Raw genomic sequence first — 18658 nt, forward strand, 5'->3', positions numbered from 1 at the left:
GGCATGGTACAAAAATTCAGATTCTTTTAATACTGTGAGCAAGGACAGTAGTGTCTGAAGGGTTTCCCACCCTTTCTCCCTGCAGTTTTAATTATTAACAGTACTCTCACCTCCAGGGCCAGATTCCAAATCTCAGATGTGCAGTAGATATAGTACTGCCACTTACCTCGAAAAAAACAAACACTACTGTGCTTTTTTCCAAGGTCTGATGCTAATCTGGCCCCAGGTTTACGTGAGACATTATAATCCTACGAAAGTTTTCATCTCAGCATGGAAATAATTAGACTTGGGCAATCCCGCCTAATGTTGCTGTAGGGTAAATTAAAACAAGAGAATAATTGGGTAGCTTATTCAACTGACTGGAAGTGAATGTAAACCTAAACTAAAGAAAGTGAGCTGTAAAAGCAAGACTGGACATGGATTTCTGAGCACACAAAGCACAAATATGATTTTTAAGGAACGCAAACTTCCAAATGGGCACTGTTACCTTGGATTAAAAAAGGGAAATTAGTTAACAAGACTTGCAGGTCCTTTGGAGATTGGTTTTAGTCAACATTGGGTAAAGAAGACAAACACAATATATAAATGATATATACTTCTGTGCCCTTTGGGGTGCAAAAAAGTAGTAAGAAAGAAATAAGGCTAAGTAAGGAAAATGGTTACAGTAAGAAAGCCATTATTTTCAAGCTCAGTACTGTTCAACAAACATGGGCAACCTGAATCCCTTGACCTTATTTTATGTGGCCCACAGCCTCATTTCAAAAGCTCTTTGTAAGCAATCAGTTCAGACTGCTGGCAAGAGTGACTCATCACTCCCTGACAGTCTGCTGGACAGGCAGGAAAGAGGAGAGAGAAAAAGGGGCATCAGAAAGAGAAAAAAATGTGGTCTCGCCCACCACTAGACCTGGCCCCACCCACATATGGCATGTGACCTCCAACCGATTACTCCCGGGGGAATGCGATCCCTGACAGAAAAATGGTTGCCCACCCCTGCCTAATAAGTGTGTTTAAGGTAACCATTTGTAAACATCAAGTTAATTCAAGCAAAGTAGCACAACTTCTGAAGAAACATTTGGGTGTTTCACTGCATTTTACTGAAGCCACAGTATTAACCTAAAGCAGACAAACATGTAATGCAAAGTAAATCCTACCTAGTTTACACAAAAGAAATACTCAAGTCTTTAAAAGGAAATGATAACTACATACTGTTGAACAATATATTGGCAATGTCTTGCTTTCTATGGAAACCTATTTGGTCATTAATAAATAATATAAAATTAATATTATTATTTACTCAGTTTGTATACCACCTTTCATTCTTAGATCTCAGGGCGGTTCACAACCTAAAATTAGGAAGCTAAGTAGAGAGAATCCACCTGGTCCTTTCCCCATGCTGACTATGGAATAGCTTATGGAAACTTGCCTGTCCTAGGGCCCATTTGCATATGTAGTTTGCTTAAGTAGAATGGACAGCTTTTAAAAAATGTTGGTGTTTTCACAGCTAATCAAGATGAGGAAACCTACAGATTGGAGGACATGGCTTGTGAACATTTAGGGCAAATAAATCCATCTTCCACACCTTGCCAAGCATTTGGGATTGCTTCATATCCTAAAACAGCCAGTGTCATAAAATTTGGATTAAATGACAGTAAACATGCAGAGGATAGTACTGGACTTCAAGTAAAACCAAGTCTAGCAGTACACAGTGCCTGAAAAAAGCTTTAAAATTATTTATGTAGGAGGAAATATTCTTACCTGGGATTAATCTTCGCTTCTTCCATCATTTTCTTGAAATCTTCCTTAGCCTGCATTATTTTATTTTTCTTCTCTTTGCGTTCTTCTTCTGCCCTAGTTTTCACATACTGATCAAATACCTACAGAAACACCAGAGTATACCATTTGGAGCATTATCACCCTGTAAGTGGAGAGAACTCCAAAGGACAAGTCAAAGGCTAGGATGCATCATTTGCGGTAATATGAGAAGTTACCATATATGACTCCAAGAGTATTACTTCACTAAGCTTGGACACACTGAAATATTCCTCTCTATAAAAACTTTTATGTAAAGCCATTCAACATGAATTTTAACACTGTTTTTTGGGGCACCAAGTAACAATCACAGCAGCAACAGTACCGAACATAAAATAGTTGGACGCTTAAGAACTGCTTCCTTCCATCAGGATGTATTTTTAGATTGCACAGAGGTCTTCATTAGATAATGGCATGTCCTTTGATAGATCTATATGTCATCACTCAAGCTGGGATCAAGCCCATCTTGAACAATGTGGCATGGAACAAAGGGGTCCTGCAGCTCAAGCAGCCAGGAGGGGAGGTGAAGAAGGGTACTGCCAAAGATACTGCTATATACGGAGACAGTGACATGTTCTTCTCTATCAAAGCCAAAAAGTGTAATTCTCACTAAGAGAAGCTAATATATAAGAGAAGCTATCAGAAAACAGCCAGCTCTTTCTTCTTTTATACCTCATAGCCAGCATTTAAGAATGCTCAATAACCCTAGAAACACTTTTATGGCAATATTAATGCAATCAAATTATCATTTATTCATGAGGACACAGTATCCACACTTATCACTAGTTAGGTAAAGGTAAAGGTACCCCTGCCCGAACGGGCCAGTCTTGACAGACTGTGGGGTTTGTGCGCCCATCTCACATCTATTGGCCGGGGGCCAGCGCTGTCCGGGGACACTTCCGGGTCACGTGGCCAGCGTGACATCGCTGCTCTGGCGAGCCAGAGCCGCACACGGAACGCCGTTTACCTTCCCGCTGGTAAGCGGTACCTATTCTACTTGCCCCCGGGGGTGCTTTCGAACTGCTAGGTGGGCAGGCGCTGGGACCGAGCAGCGGGAGCGCACCCCGCCGCGGGGATTCGAACCGCCGACCTTTCGATCGGCAAGCCCTAGGCGTTGAGGCTTTAGCCCACAGCGCCACCCGCGTCCCATTATCACTAGTTAGGATAGGACAAAAAAAAAACACCCATTTAACATTGGGCTATATGTGCATGATTTAATATGAGAGACATACAACTGACCACCTTGGTTCAGAAACTGGTGGTTCTACCAAGTCTCAGCTTCTAAATAATCACTCTGGAGATGAAGAAATTAAAACAGTGTACATAAATAAATCCTGATTGTTCCCTTTTGCAAATTTTACATTTCCCATTTATTTTCATCTCTGTAGTAAAAGATTTCACACAAGAATATTTTGGGTATGAATAACATATTCAGGGTTTCTTTGTCAAATACTCCTGTTAATATTTTTATACAAATCTCTGTGACAATTATGGTTTGGGGGTGTGGGGCTTTGTACCTAAACATACATTTGAGTTTGAAGCTTTCATTTCCCTATAGAAATTGTCAAGTTCTCTTTCTTAAGGAATACATGGAACCTTACCTTTCCCCCACCCCATTCCCTAAACATTTGTTATCTGAAACTCCAGATATCACAGAATTCACAGGCCAGTTGTGTTTACCTGTAGGCCTTTATTTTACCTGTTTTCTTTCTTTAGGGTTAAGAAGCAGGTAGCGGGGATCAAAAACTATCTTGTGTAGCTCCTTCTCCCAAGTAGAAAATGCAGAAACCTTTAAAAAAAAATAGAAAGGGGTGGAGTGGAAGAGAGAAAAGTGCTGATTTTCCTAGCAATTAAATTCACCCAAAGACAAGCAAGTCGTGCTATTTTGCTTGAAACCTACAGGACATCTGTTAGAGAAGAGCCATAACTGAAACCCTTACAGCAGTTTCATCACTAATAGATGACAAGCTCCAGGAGGTCAGCATCACAAATTTCCACACTAATTGGCTCCAAAAACGTCTACATAATTACACAGAACTAACACACATCTAATTACTCATTAAAATAGCCACTACTGTGTGACATTTAAAAATTGCCACATCAAAAGAGAGCCTTGAAGTTCTCTACTCTGACTTCCTCTGCTGCCTGCATAGCTCTTTTTCTAAATGATCCAATGTCTCCCCCGCCCGCCGCCACCCCAAATAAACTCAAAGGTTTTGCACAGAAATTGTCTTTGGAGCACTTTTAAAAAGACAGGTTAACAAGGCAAACTTATAACATTTCATGGAAACTGCATTGGAAAAATCACACTGAAAGCTGATATTCTTTACTCTAACAAGAGAATTTTGAAATCAATTGCAAACATATGCACCGTTCTCCTGTCCCACCCATACCAAGGCTCCAGGAATAGCAATGATAGTTGCCAAAATGCTCCACTTCCCTAAACTGCCCCTGAAAAAGACAACTGTTGTGGGCTTCATTTTGCATGAAAAAAATATGCTACTGAAATCCAGAATTTATCTTCAGTTCACACAAATAGGTAACAGACACACTCTTCAAATGTGAAACTATCGTAGTATAAGGATTTGAACAGAAGCCCAATTTATCCAACTCCCCAAATTAAGATTACACACCACCCAACTAGTTGTGTGCAACAATCCTACATCGTAGAACTTCAACAGATGAATAGGTGTGTGAGAATGTGTGTGTGTTTCCCAATGGCATTTACTTAAAGTGAACACTAGTTTTATCTTTGACCAGTTATTCTACACATGTGCCTTCTGAACAATCAAACAACAATAAATTATCAAAGCACGGGACATCCTTATCATTAGCACCCATACAAAGTTGGAATATCTTATTAGTATACAGATAACCAATATCCTTCAATCCTAATGACAGTATGCAGGAATAACTTGTCAGTGAAAGAAGAACAATATAGGAACTAACAGATCTTTCCATTATTTGGGCTAAAATGTCAGTGTAATCAGGAAACACCAAGGTTGACTTAATACAATAATAGTTTCTGACCCCTCTTTCAAGTAGCATGTCCTTGAACTGTTTCATTCGCGCATCCAGCGGGACAATTGCTCTCTCTCGAGCAGCTTTAATTTCAGCTTCCATGGCAGCCTCCTTCTCTGAATCAATGTCTTTGTTTTCCTCCTTCCTATGAAAGTGAAGGCATACAAGACTCCATTTAAAAAAATACAATTAAATCTTTATCTTTACATCATTTTGGTAACATATGTTCAGGGTGGATTCCATTCAATGCATTCTATTCAATGCACAGTGGAACCAGAGACTATTTAACTTGGCCCAATACCCCCCAGACAATTAATTAAAAAATATGATTGAGCATACAACAATACTTTGGGCATACAGCAGACAAGCAATCTCACTCAATATGGTGACTACAAAAGCCACTGTGCAGTGTGGGAAACTTAGCTTTCCACACTGAAAGAGTTGAGCCCCAGTTCAGACTTAAAAACTTTAAAGTTCAGAAATTAATGCAGTCTATCCTTTCATACACAACTTACTTCCGCTTCTTTGCTTTAATAGGTTCATCATCATTTGTTTCATCTAGCATTTCATGCTCTTCTTTTACTGTAAGAGAGGCCTCTATTAGCATCCCTATAGGTACAGTTCAGGGGAAAAAACACACCACTTATATTCGCTTGTTGTCTACATAAAGGTAAAGAATGCATCTCATGTTAATTTTAAGACTTGCAAAGTTAGTCTATGGATACACATTAGAATCTCTAAAAAGAATGCAATATTCCACTTTGAGGTTTCCCCCCACAATCAATAGGTATATTAATTTTATGAAATAAAATTAAACAACAAATAACATTTGATCAATAATGTATGCTTCCAAAAAAAATAAAAAATATTGTATGCTTCCAATTAATATCTATAATTTTTTTTAAAATCCACTCTACCATAGCTTCCAGAACCTAATACATACCAGCCTCAGAGGCAGAGGCTCAAATAAGATAGAACAGCCAGTTATGGCTTGGTGTGAAATCTTGTTATTATTTATAAATTTTATATTCCACCCTTCCTCCCAAAGGAACACAGTGCAGCAAACACATAAGTGACACATTGATATTTTTTAAAAAACAAACAAACAAAAAACCTGTGAAATGTTGAGCCAGACTGAACCATGTAGTTCAGGAATGACACCATAGTTATTCTTGTAGGATGCTAGGACTCTGTTACAATGTGAGTGCTGCAGTCAGCAAGGTCTCTGAAACTAATTTGCGCCACAGCTCAGCTATGCCCAACCAAGCTTCTTGGTAAGACTGCAATGTATTTTGTGATGTATGTAGTGTATGTATATACAGAATAAAAAGCACTTCAGTATTCCAAGTGTTTACACTGGAAATCTCACTAATCCTTTAGCACCATCCAACCAAAAAGGCCAAATCAAGCTCATAGATGTGATGAACCACTGCCTGGTTTCCAGCTGCATCTCCAACATCACAGAAGGGGATCCTGTATCTCCCCCCCGCCCCCAATCTCACCATCCCAGACCACCCACCAACCATGTTTCCCTAACTTTGTTCTACATGCCGGTGGACCTAAAGTAGAGGGAATTGTTGAGTAGCTTTTGAAGCAATGGGAGATATCAAATATAGAGGACCTGCACTTCCTATGATTATGTAAATATTCACATTACTGAATTAGCCTACTTTTAGCAATAAAAAATGATTTAATTTAGTCACAACTTGAGTCCCAGAAATCATGCATTGATCAATAACTTTTTCCAGTGCAGTTCTCTCTTGCTTCTAAATAAGCACAAAATATATCTTGCTTTGAATAAGCACAAAAAATGAACCTGTACGTATATTCAAAATTGCAAAATAACCAAGACAAAATAGGAAGAATACTGTTTTTACTCTTACTTTGTTTTTTCACTTCATCTATTCCTTTTTTGTGTGGAGGCTCCTGAATAATTTTATCCACATCTGCTCTTCCAATTAAGTCATCTGGTCTATCCCACATAGACAGACGTGTGGTAGGATTGTAAAAGAAAACCCTCTCATCACCTGTCCACACCACACACCTACAGGAAAGCCACAATCAATCAATGGTTTATCAATACTCTATCAAAGTTTGTTTAACCTATAAGCATGCTTTCAGTTAATAAAATACAGAGGTCCCAATGCCTTTGTCACATGCTCTTAAACTCCATAAAACTACACTGTCCTAAGCATGCTTACTCATAAATAAGCAACATTGTATTCAGTGGGCTTATTCCCAGATAAATGTGTATATGATTATAGCCAAGATCAACAGCACTTAATTATACCTGTCTGTACTAGAATGTTTTATAAACAGAAAGTAGACTTACGATCACTGCTAACTGCTGGTCAATCTCATACAAAAATAATGTAAACTGATTTTTTCTTTATTCAACATGAAATGTATAATATAAGCCTATTGCTAACATTATTGATTGATTGATTAAATCTAACATAAATTTTATATTAGAAATAAACAATGCATAAAATGTTCACTATGAATAGAATGCACAGATTTAAAAGTAGTACTTATATATTCACAGTTACAGGTAGGTCTGCCTTAGTCGAAACAAAATTTAAAAATTCCTTCCAGTAGCACCTTAGAGGCCAACTAAGTTTGTTATTGGTATGAGCTTTCGTGTGCTTTCATGTGCATGCACACAAAAGCTCATACCAATACAAACTTAGTTGGTCTCTAAGGTGTAACTGGAAGGATTTTTATTATTATTATATATTCACACTAATCAATCTGAGGAAAAAAACGTTACTTACCATGGAGTACCAGGAATAGGGGTAGTAGCAACAGGTTTTGCTTTCTGAGCTGCTTTTTCTTCTTCCGTCATTTCTTCTTCTTTTGGTTCCTGGTGAGAGATCAAAGGTAATTTAAAACCAACTGTTGCATTTATAGTGAACTGACAAGAAGGATAAGGAACTATATAAAATCAATTGGAAATAAAAAGTAATTTGGAAATCAGTGAAACCATTGTGTAAGAAAACTTTCTGAACTATAATGATTAACTCATTTTATGTTTTAACACACACTAAGGGCAACATCCTAAAATGCCCACCTGCTTTTGCACAGTGGTTAATCCATCTGTGAAATGGGATGTCTGGTTTCTTTTTGCCCCTTTCCACCTGCACCCCCATGTGCCCCAAAATCTGCTCCAAAGTAATATAAAAGCTGCCAAGAGTTTGTGCTATTTTACTACTTTCAAAACTATGCAATAGCACTTTGTTTTGATGTTTATGTTCCTAAATGTAAATCAAGTTTTCAATATTTAAGGCACTGAATGTGTGCCTTAAAAACTGTGGACTGTATTCGGCTTGTTTTTACTCAGAATATGCATTTGAATAAATGAACCTAGGTTGTCATACTTATTCAACTGGTTGACACAAAGTATGATTAACATTGGATACAATCAAGTTTTTCAGCCATTGAAGACTATCCACAATGCTTTACTTTCTAAGTAATTTGTAAATTAAAATATTGCTTCTAGTTAGTTCCTAAATATAAGAACAACCTATTCACGTTAGAGAGCTGTCAATGTGCTGCCAATATGCTCTCAATATCCAGACCAAAATGTGCGTATTTTCCATTTTATTTCAGTTTACTTAAATGCATCTTCCACTTCATTCTACTTGATCTGCAGCTTAGTTTCCACAAACCAACATAAGAGTATTTAAGTACAGCAAAATTAAGCTGTAGGTTTCTCATGTCTTTTACCTCTTTTATAAGTTCCTTGATAGGTTCAATTTTGGGTTCCTCCTCTTCGGTCTCCATAGGCAAAGGGTCTTCGGCAGGCTCCTTAATGCTTTCTTTCATCTTCTCTTCTACTTTTTCTAGGAAAAAGCATTGTTTTTTTACCTTCCACTTTCTGTAAATTCAAACTTAAGGCTCTTATCAGCATAATTATTCATAATGAAAAGTACATTTGAATGTTAGTGTTTTCATTTTTGTCAGAATTTTTCTCAACTATGGACATGTATCTGTGATTATACAAATTATTACAGAGCTAGCAGAATGACACTGGGTAGCTATATTTCTGCTCCCAGACAGCTACACTTTTATGTGCTGGATGATGCTGTTTAACATCTATATGAAGCTGTTAGAAGTGGTCATCAGGAGATTTGGGGTATGGTATCATCAGTATGCTGATTACACCCAGCTCTATTTTTCTGTTACATCCAACTCTAGTGTGCTGTGCAATTTCTCAATTTCTTGATACAGTGGTGGACTGGACAAGACCCAATACTGAGTCAGAATCCTGGTAAGATGAAGGCCTTGTGGGTGGTTTCCCAGTCCAGAAATCAAGAAAATCTGCCTATTGCCGACACAGTTGCATTTCCCTGAAGGAACAGGTATATAGTCTGGAGAAGCTCCTTGACATGCAAGGAGTTCAAAGAAGAAACTCTTTGTTTTCACTAGGCAGTCTGGTTTTATTTAAAGCAACTGTTATTTACAGTCTTCTACTTATATTTCCAAAAGAAATATATTTTCATACTTTCTGTCTTTTCACAATTACCATGGATATGCAACCGCCTTACATTGGTTATCTATGGTAAGGATGGCAATCACTTCTGTAATCAGCAGATACCACAAGTACTTTAGAAAATAATTCTAAATGTTTACACAACAAGGATGAGATAATATAGTGGTATTCTCTTGCTACTGATATGTGGAGATTTATATTGGCTCCAGGACTACTGTTATGTCTTTGTCCAAACTAAGACAGTTATCTATGCTGCAATTCTAATCTAGTTTGCTCTTAGCAATAAAGTTGCTGTTTGTTAGGTATCCTTTGGGGCCTGTCTCCTTCTCTGAAATAGTATGAGATGGTGTCAGAAACCCAAGCCTTAAGTGTTACAAAAATTGCTCAATTTCCAGCCCCAGAAAGCTTCAACAGACCCTCAGAATAACCAGTCTGGCAGAAAAGATTTGATTGTTGCTGCACAGCAACATTGTGCTACAATGAGATAGGAGAAATTAGACTCAGCTCCCTCATGTTTAAATCCTTCAACTTTATTGAGGAAAACCAAGGATTATTAATTTTATTTAATTATTTATTTGATTTCTTACCCACCCTTCATCATTAAGATCCCAGGGCATGTTACAGCAATTTAAAAATACAATTTAAACAAATTACAGACAAGACAATAAGATAGGTACTGAAAATAACTATGCAGAGCAGATTTGGTTAATTTTTTATTCTTAAGTGTAATATAGTTTATGAGGTGGAGTATTTCCACCTGAAATGTCAAAGCCTAGAGAGTCAATGGAATACCTTTTTTAAAACTCATGATTTGGGAACAAAAAGGAAGAGCTTATCAGTGACAGATTAATAGTGCTAGGCATCCTGTACAAAGGACTCTCAAAGAGTCATACCCTTTTCACACTGCAACAGAAATGCCAAGGCCAATAAGAAATGGTTTAAAAAATCTAAATAGAGAACATGGAGCAACCTGGAGATAGCTACTAAATAGAATTCTAGAAATCATCCATCTGTAAGAAGAAATCCATAAAAAGCAAATACTTGGAGACTCTCAAAACAGCTGGCGGTAGGCTCCAGGAAAAAAAACAGGCATTTCTCAATTTAGACGGAAGCTGAGAGAAACTGCAGCCTGGCGGTGGAGGTCTGCTATCCAGGAGCCCAAAGTCACACACGCAAAACTGGGGCATTTTGTAACAGTGTGCCATATTAAGACAAAAAGAAACAACGAACTTCAACTGTGAACTAGTAAGAAAGGGAAAGACTGTAAAAGAAGTAGCATACTAGTGGAGATGGGACACTGAATCATCCCATCAGCTTTTCTGAAAGACCAGCTCCACTGGACTCCTCCTGTCCCTGAACTGTTTCCATTTGTGTTGGTCATTATAAGAGTTGCAGAGCTTGCTTCCCCCCTACTTCTGACTCACCATGGCTTTTTCTTTCTGCGTCATGTTTTTTAGATTGTGAGTCTGTAGACAGAGAGACTCTTGTTTTAACTGTATGTAAGACATACAGTGAGGGACACGGGTGGCACTGTGGGTTAAACCACAGAGCCTAGGACTTGCTGATCAGAAGGTCAGCGGTTCAAATCCCCGCGACAGGGTGAGCTCTGTTGATCGGTCCTTGTTCCTGCCAACCTAGCAGTTCGAAAGCATGTCAAAATGCAAGTAGATAAACAGATACTGCTCCGGCAGGAAGGAAAACGGCGTTTCCGTGCGCTGCTCTGGTTCGCCTGAAGAGGCTTAGTCATGCTGGCTACATGACCTGGAAGCTGTACGCCGGCTCCCTCGGCCAATAAAGCGAGATGAGTGCCGCAACCCCAGAGTCAGCCACGACTGGACCAAATGATCAGGGGTCCCTTTACCTTTACGACATACAGCAGGTTTAAAAATGCTAGAAATAAGCACACACATTCATCAGCCAATTTCTTTTTAATTTTGCAAAGTGCAACATTAACTGGTCCAAAACTGAACACTATACCTTTCTCCTTTAGTTCTTGAGGCTTCTCCCATGTTGATTCCAGTGTCCTATTATTATAGTAGTAAGTCTTCCCATCTGCTGTTTTGTACTCTGTCCATTCAGAGACTGCTGTTGCTCCAGCCAATGTAGCAGGTGAAGCGGCAATAGCAACCTGAGGATGGATCATAGGTACAATAGGAGGAGCCATTCCTGGCAAGACACCTACATAAGAAGGAGCAATAAAAAGGCAAGTACTGATAAAGTAACATTTTGTGAATTCAAAACATCGAACTGAAATCAAGGATATACAGTGGCTTATTAATGAAACTGAAGCTATCAATACTGGAAGCTGAGACATTTCTTCTAAGCTGTAGTTCTGTGTTAGTACACTGTACTTGCACATTGCCTAATCACTACTGCCCTGTATACCCAGTCATGGATGGCACAAAATGTAGTAAATATTTGATGAATCTTGTGAATTTGCACTATTTTTTAAGTGTTGAGAATGAAGTTATTGCTAATTCCATACACTATCATAATAATCAGCATTAAAAGAAGATGGGAAGGATTTACTGCTCTTCAAAGTGGTAATACTAACAAAGAGTAGTAAAACAATAAAGTCAGCTTCTTCAGTACAGATGTAGCATGATTATCAGGAAATCTTCTTAGTTCTCCCTATTAAATGGTCATGTGATCCAGCAAAGCAGACCCACACATGCAAGCAGAACTTCCCCAGTGCCATGGAAGGGGAGAGAGTCCTGCACACTTACTGAGCTCCTTCAACTGCTGTCAAGAGCACCCAATCTTAGAAGTCAGGATCACATGTTTAGGTGCCAATACAACCCAGGATTTTGCTTTCAACTTTGATTTTTGGATTTTAAGGTTAAAATAACAGATGGTTTTTTGTGAATATGTAAGGTACTGACAACAAACTCCATTTTGCATGAAAACATATATATCTAGAACAGCCTTTAACATGTAAGTTTAAACATAGACACAGACATACATACACATACACATACACAAGCACACTAACATGCAAACAAAGTCTGATCACTGTACAAATAGCAGGAGGGGGGAATCAAACACTGTATCCCACATAGGAAAGCAAAAACAAAATATGGTTATGGAAGAGATTCACATCAACAGAGTAGTCTAGAATAAGTGTTGTTGTTTTTTAACTAATTATGCTCATAGCCAGTTAATTGGGGGAAAATCTTGCTGACTACATGTGAAATCTGTATTTGTAAGTGTATTTTGAAAATAAAGATAAGAGATCCAGTTATTTGGGAAAAGCAAATAAAGGTAAAAACAACAACATTCACTACCATGCCAACTTACAGACAAAACAGACTAAGATGGTTTAAAAAAATTACCGGTCTTGGTGGTAGCGACTGTCTTTACATACGGGCAGCTGACTATTTGCATCATTGCTACACCTGTAAAATGGATAAGCAAGCATGTTGGAAAGCTGCCACTGCATGTCAGCTACCACTGGGAATCTGAGTAGTATCAATTTTCCTGCTACAAATTTAGCATGCCATTATTTTTTTCAATGGCAGTGGGAAGCAAGCAGGAAGGTCTAAAATGTGTTTCCCTTTTAGTATAGTGATTCCAGATCAATGACAAGTTCCTGCAATAATCTCGGATTATACTGAACATGAGGACTTAAATGACAATGCAGCCATCTTTTTTTAAAAAAATGAGGGAATGATGCAGGGATTTAAATTCAGTGTGGTCAAGCTTCTCCACCCCCTTGTGAGACAATGCTATGAAAGATCATACTTATCTTGCCGTATTACAGCAATCTGTCCAGGATTACTGCAAATAGCTCATTTAGCCCAATCCTATGCACATTTACTTGGAAGGAAGCCCCATTGCATTCACAGGACTGAAGCCTTAGGAATGTATTTGGGGGAGCAGGGGGAGAAGAATGGTGGTGTTGAGAAAGCAAATCATACTAGAAGGCACAGGAGTATCAGTCTGAAGAGGGAAAACAGGCAAGGTTGAAGGTAAGATGGTGAATGCAAGTAAGGGACAAGGTAACAGGCCCCCTCCAAAAGAAGAAAGGAAACAGAGAAGTTGAGTTGATGGCTCATTAGTTGCCTATATATGCTCTCCCTTGTATCTTTTCTCCCTTCTCCCGGTCCTACCTCCATTCCGGAGCCAAAACAAATTACAAATTAGCTCTTTAAAACACTACCCTAGCCACACAGAAGAGTCCCATGTGGCAAGGTAGGCTTCCGTTTAAAGGACGCCTTTTAAGTTTATTCACTGAAAAGAGCAGTCAAGAACTGTTTTCCAACTGAAAAATGTTACTGACAGGTCGCATAGGATGGGACACCCAGCAACTGAGGAAGGAGGGGAGGGAAACAGGGTTGAAGGGACATACCAACAAGAGATAATTTAAAGAGGTACCAAGTTTATAGTACCTTCTAACACTAGAAAATGCAAGAACATAAACCCTTCCCAAATTTCTTTTAGGATATTTTTACTCCCATATTTTGAGATGCACAAAATGAAATTAAATCCCAAGTTCAAAACAAACAAAAAACAAAGTTTCTTCAAGAGTGTCCAATACAAAAACATTCAACTATCATTCATGGGTTTTTGTATTGCATTAGTCTTCCAGAAAATATCTTTTCTAATAATATTCCCAAGCTTTATTCATGCATGGAACAAAATGCACAACTGCCAAGTCAAGCAAAATATTTGCTGATATATGTTAGGGTGTATTTATGTTACAAATTTGCAATGAATGCAGAGGTTAATCTTGTTAACCATGTTTTGAATATGCCTGAAAATTAAGTGTAGAGCTGCAATCCTAAACAGATTTACTAGAGAGTAAGTATCATTACAGTGTGACTGACTTCTGCATAAGTATGCATAAGATTGTGCTACAGAAAGATCACTGAATCTGGGCAAGTTTTTGTTCAGAAAGATTTTTGAGAAAAGTAGCCATTTCCACTGTCAAACTTCTCATGTTAAAATGTATCAGTAGCTTATAGTATATGAACTATAACTAAACACTTAAGGCTGTTTAGTTAAGGCTGTATAGTTAAACACTATAACTAAACACTTAAGGCTGAAGGGGAGAAAATAATTCGAACAGGTACTTCTTCACGTACAATAGCAGTAGTGACAATGTAAAATGCATTTTCGGGATTTGAAGATGTTACTGGATGTTCCAACCGCTCTTATTTATTTCTTAGTGCATTAGTATTCTAACTTGACTTGTTTTTTATGCTACGAAAAAACTGTTTAAAGAATGCACATAGGATTCTGCCTATGGAAACGACAAAAACTACACTATTAATCAGCAGCGTTCTGCTCACATTGGAGGAAGATGGTGGAATTTTCACCAATTCCTCCTTCCTTCTGTATCTCCTATTGTTGCTGTTCCTGTGCTAGGTAGTTTCCGCTGCTTTACCAATCACGTTTATACTTTTCAGAATAACTATTGGAATTTCATATTGTATATTTTAAGATCTCAGAGGTTTCACTATTAAGACAGGCAACTTGGCCAGTAGCACTGAAGCCAAACTAAAAGAGTTTCATGAATTTGAAAAACATATCTTTGTATAAATGGCCACATATGTCACTGGCACTAGATGTAGCTTTTATGAAAAGTTAACCTTTTTTCAGTCAGCTGAGGTGACTTAAGAATCCTGGTAATGCTAGAATCCTAAGTAGTGTTTAAACACAACAGCCTTTTAAACAGGGGTGGAGGTGGAGGAGTATTCTTTTTGTTTGTTACTATGCATTTTTGTGTTTTTATATTGTAAACTGTGCTGTGATCCTCAAATGAACAGCAGTATAGAAATTTTTATAAATAAAAAAGACTACAGTAGTTATTATATACTAGCAAATTTTCAAACACACTTCCCACATAGGTCCAAGTTTCTGTCTTCAACCATATAGGCCTGAAATTATTCCAATTTCAGAATGAAGCTATATGGCCCGGCCAAAAAGTACTTGTGTATGTGAGTACCACCAAATCCTCTCCCTGTCTGCAACACAGTCTGTCTTTAAATTCTAGGGGTACAATTGATGGCAAGAAAGGGAGGACACCATAGGTGGCACCATGGATTTGAACTTTTTTTGCACTGACAGATAATTAAACCCTATCTTTGAATTTATTAATTCATTTTATACTGTCCTTCAATGAAAGTTTACTGATTCCATCTGGTAATTACCACTTGGCAAGGTAACAACTGAAGTGTATTTCTTTTGCACTCAGTCAGTTTTACTCTATCATTTAGAAATATGCATACATTAATAGCTGCACTGTAATATGTGACTCTACAACTAATGTTTTGAAGAGCTTGTATAGGTAATTAACCAGTTTAATAACAGTTAATTCACCAAAGCAGCTATTTACTTCAAGACAGTAGTCTACTTATACCAAGACATCGCTTATTTTAAAGTCAGTAAAGCTTAGTATCACGTTCTTAGGGTGCAATCCTAATTAAGCATGTCTACCCAGAAGGAAGCATTCCCAGGTAAGTGTGTATAGGATTGCAGCTTAAGGAACAAAGACAAGGTGAATTTCTTCCAACCATGAACTGTTAAACCAATAAATTGTGTTTGAAGTATAATATGTATTCATGCCAAAAAAAATGGGTTTTACATGACTTCTTGCCAATAAAAATAAATTCTGGAATATTTTTTTTTACTCTAAAAAGCCTGTCAGCTAACTCCAAATTTGTTGAAGAATATATTTTAAATGAAGAGGATTCAGGCAAATTCCATACACAGTAGACACATGAGTGCAAACAAATTGACAACATGGACATGTGGCTGGCAAGACAGTCATGGTATCTCAATTTACCTGGAAGTGGAATAGGCATGCCAGGAAGAGGAACACGAAATGGAGGTACCATTACTGGTGGGAAAGCAGGAATTGCTGCTGTTGGCTGAGGTACTGCATGAGGTACTGCAGGAGGCAAAGTCTGTGGGACTGGCTGGGGTACAGTCTGCACAGATGTAGCAGAAGGAGCAGAGGTTGAAACACTGACTGAAGGTGTAGCAACTGAAACAGCTGAGCTGGGGGTCTGGTCTTGTGTTGTAGGTGCTGATAAAGAGAACAAACATCCAAAACCCTGTATCATACATGTATAAGCTCCATGTTTAATACGATTCACCAAGATTCCCTTGTAAATAATGCCAAGTTCATTATGCTCTTATAAGTAATTTACAAAACTATGCACAGTTTACAGAGAGAGGCCACTTAAGAACTTGCAAGTTATTTCATTTAAGTATAAACTTCAATCTTAATGCCAAGATTACCAAGGTGCTCTGCTAGTGGAGTCACCGAGAGGTTTCTGCTGCAAGGATCAAATAATGAAATAATCTCTGCAGCTGCAAAAATTTACCATACACACGCACACTCACCTCAAACAGCCTAGGCAAATTTCTGAAAATAGCTGATAATGGGTTTTTTCAGCTTTCTTCAAAGGATTAAGATTTTATTTCATTTCCACATTTTCCATAAAATGCACCTAACAAACCTCCAGAGCAGTGGCATGAGTTTTCTGTTGATTCATCAAACAGCAAATAAAGTCATTTGAACAACTGATGTATTAGGAACTTACATTGCTCCTAGTCAAAATAAAGAACAAGGAAACTACACTGTACCATTGCAGAGTGAAGGTACACTTTGTAATACAAAGCAAAATTTTGAAACATAATGAAAGCACTTCAGCATATGCATGGCCACAGCATAATGCTGATACTGTATATTCAATCTTTCCCTCTATAACTCAGACTGTAAGCATTCTAGAATCCTATAGCACCTCCATGTGGTGCAATAATTTAATATGAAACTCAGCAGCAATTTTACTTACTGGAAACTGTTTGTGAAACAGACGTCGTTGTGGTACTAGTAGACGTTGTAGATGACTGACTATTTGATGATGGAGATGGAGATACTGATGCAGGACTACTAGTAGTAGGTGTGGAACCACCTACAGCTTGAGCTTGGGCTTGAGCCTGGGCCTGGGCTTGAGCCTGGGCCTGAGCAGCAAGAATTGGTGTCAGTTCAGACTGCTGAATAACTTTCACTCCATCAGGTTTGGTCCATGCTGACTCACGTGTCCGTGCATTATAGTAATAAACCTACAGGCAAAAAAGACAATTTTATGCTACTGTGCATGACCTAGTTCTTCCATTCACCTTTCAGATTCCTACCTGTGAAAAACTCTCAAAATCAATATAATCGTTAGAAATTTTTCTTAGTATTCTGAAGGCGTTACAATACTACACAACCACCTTAACAAATAAGATTGCTAAGGATGCAAGCCTAATCCCCTGATCAATGCTGCTAGAGGGGGTTGGGATTCTGCAGACGTGTCCATCCACTGAACACGATCCTGCAGGGGATTCTGCTGCCATAAAGGTTACCACTGTGCCTGCCAAAACTGTGGGCGGTTGTGACGTTATCCATGACATGGGGCCCCAAATCCAGGCACAGCATGCAGAGCAGGGCCAGCCATGGAACCACTAGGCCCTGGGCTGGTCCTTTTCCCAAAGAGGGGAACAATTCAGACCCCCCTGTGGTGCCAATCTGAAAACTTCAAACACACACCTTCTGCCTTTCCCAACAGGATTGTTGTATCTTCAATGCAGCAAGACAACAATTATTACTATTGTTCCTAGGGATAAATCTTACCTTTCCATCTGGAGTTTTGTTTTCTACCCAGATCTCTTCAGTAGGTGGCATTGTTGGTGTTCCAGGGGCAGAGACAGGTGGCATCCCTGGAGGAAACATCATACCAGGAGGTGGTGGCATATTTCCCATTGGAGGAGGCATGAAAGGTGGTCTCTACAAACATAGGCAAGAGTAAAAGCATTACAAGGGATGTTCAAATTCACAGTGCCTTCATAACTAACCAAATCTATCCAGAAATAAGTCCCTATGGGATGTATCCAACTACATCACTGCATGCACAGAACATCTTCCCCAAACACAACAGAACTTTCCCAGCCTCTCCTCCCCTTGCATGCCTCCCAGAACTGTTCTGGAGGTTCTCCCAACCATCCAGAGCATATTTGGGGGACATGCAGAAAGAGATACTGTCCTCATCTCATACATATTTTTACCTGTAGATGTGGAGGTCCCATAGGTGGAGGAATTCCTCCTGGGGGTGGCATTGGAGGCATATTTGGATCAAATGGAGGACGTCCAAAAGGAGGCCGGGGTGGTGGTGGAGGGCCTCGCATCATACCAAAAGGTGGAGGTGGGCGCATAAGAGGTGGTGGGCCTCTCATGACAGTATTTGGTGGAGGAGCTGGTCCACGAAATCTCAGTGCTTGCTGTTGAGCCATTCTGTGAGCAAACCAAAATGAACAGTTTTGTCTTCAAATTATTTGATCAACAGA

At 38.7% G+C, this 18658-nt stretch overlaps 1 protein-coding gene across 10 annotated transcripts in view; it reads right to left on the reverse strand.

Annotated features, from left to right (window-relative positions):
- Positions 1-18658, reverse strand: part of TCERG1 (transcription elongation regulator 1) — a 35832-nt gene that overhangs the window by 13599 nt on the left and 3575 nt on the right. For 7 of the 10 annotated variants that reach the window (XM_082213438.1, XM_082213443.1, XM_082213446.1 and 4 more), the window contains 13 exons: positions 18380-18605; positions 17949-18101; positions 17125-17395; positions 16110-16352; positions 12655-12717; positions 11300-11500; positions 8557-8672; positions 7605-7693; positions 6714-6874; positions 5346-5439; positions 4840-4975; positions 3509-3598; positions 1756-1874 (listed from right to left, as the gene is read on the reverse strand). In XM_082213438.1, coding sequence (XP_082069564.1) covers positions 1756-1874; positions 3509-3598; positions 4840-4975; positions 5346-5439; positions 6714-6874; positions 7605-7693; positions 8557-8672; positions 11300-11500; positions 12655-12717; positions 16110-16352; positions 17125-17395; positions 17949-18101; positions 18380-18605 — 1962 coding nt within the window. The remainder of the gene's footprint in view (positions 1-1755; positions 1875-3508; positions 3599-4839; positions 4976-5345; positions 5440-6713; positions 6875-7604; positions 7694-8556; positions 8673-11299; positions 11501-12654; positions 12718-16109; positions 16353-17124; positions 17396-17948; positions 18102-18379; positions 18606-18658) is intronic. The other 3 variants (XM_082213440.1, XM_082213439.1, XM_082213442.1) reach the window with 2 other exon arrangements.

This window comes from Podarcis vaucheri (genome assembly GCF_965113315.1).
Source record: "Podarcis vaucheri genome assembly, chromosome: 2".
In the NCBI taxonomy this organism is placed as follows: domain Eukaryota; kingdom Metazoa; phylum Chordata; class Lepidosauria; order Squamata; family Lacertidae; genus Podarcis; species Podarcis vaucheri.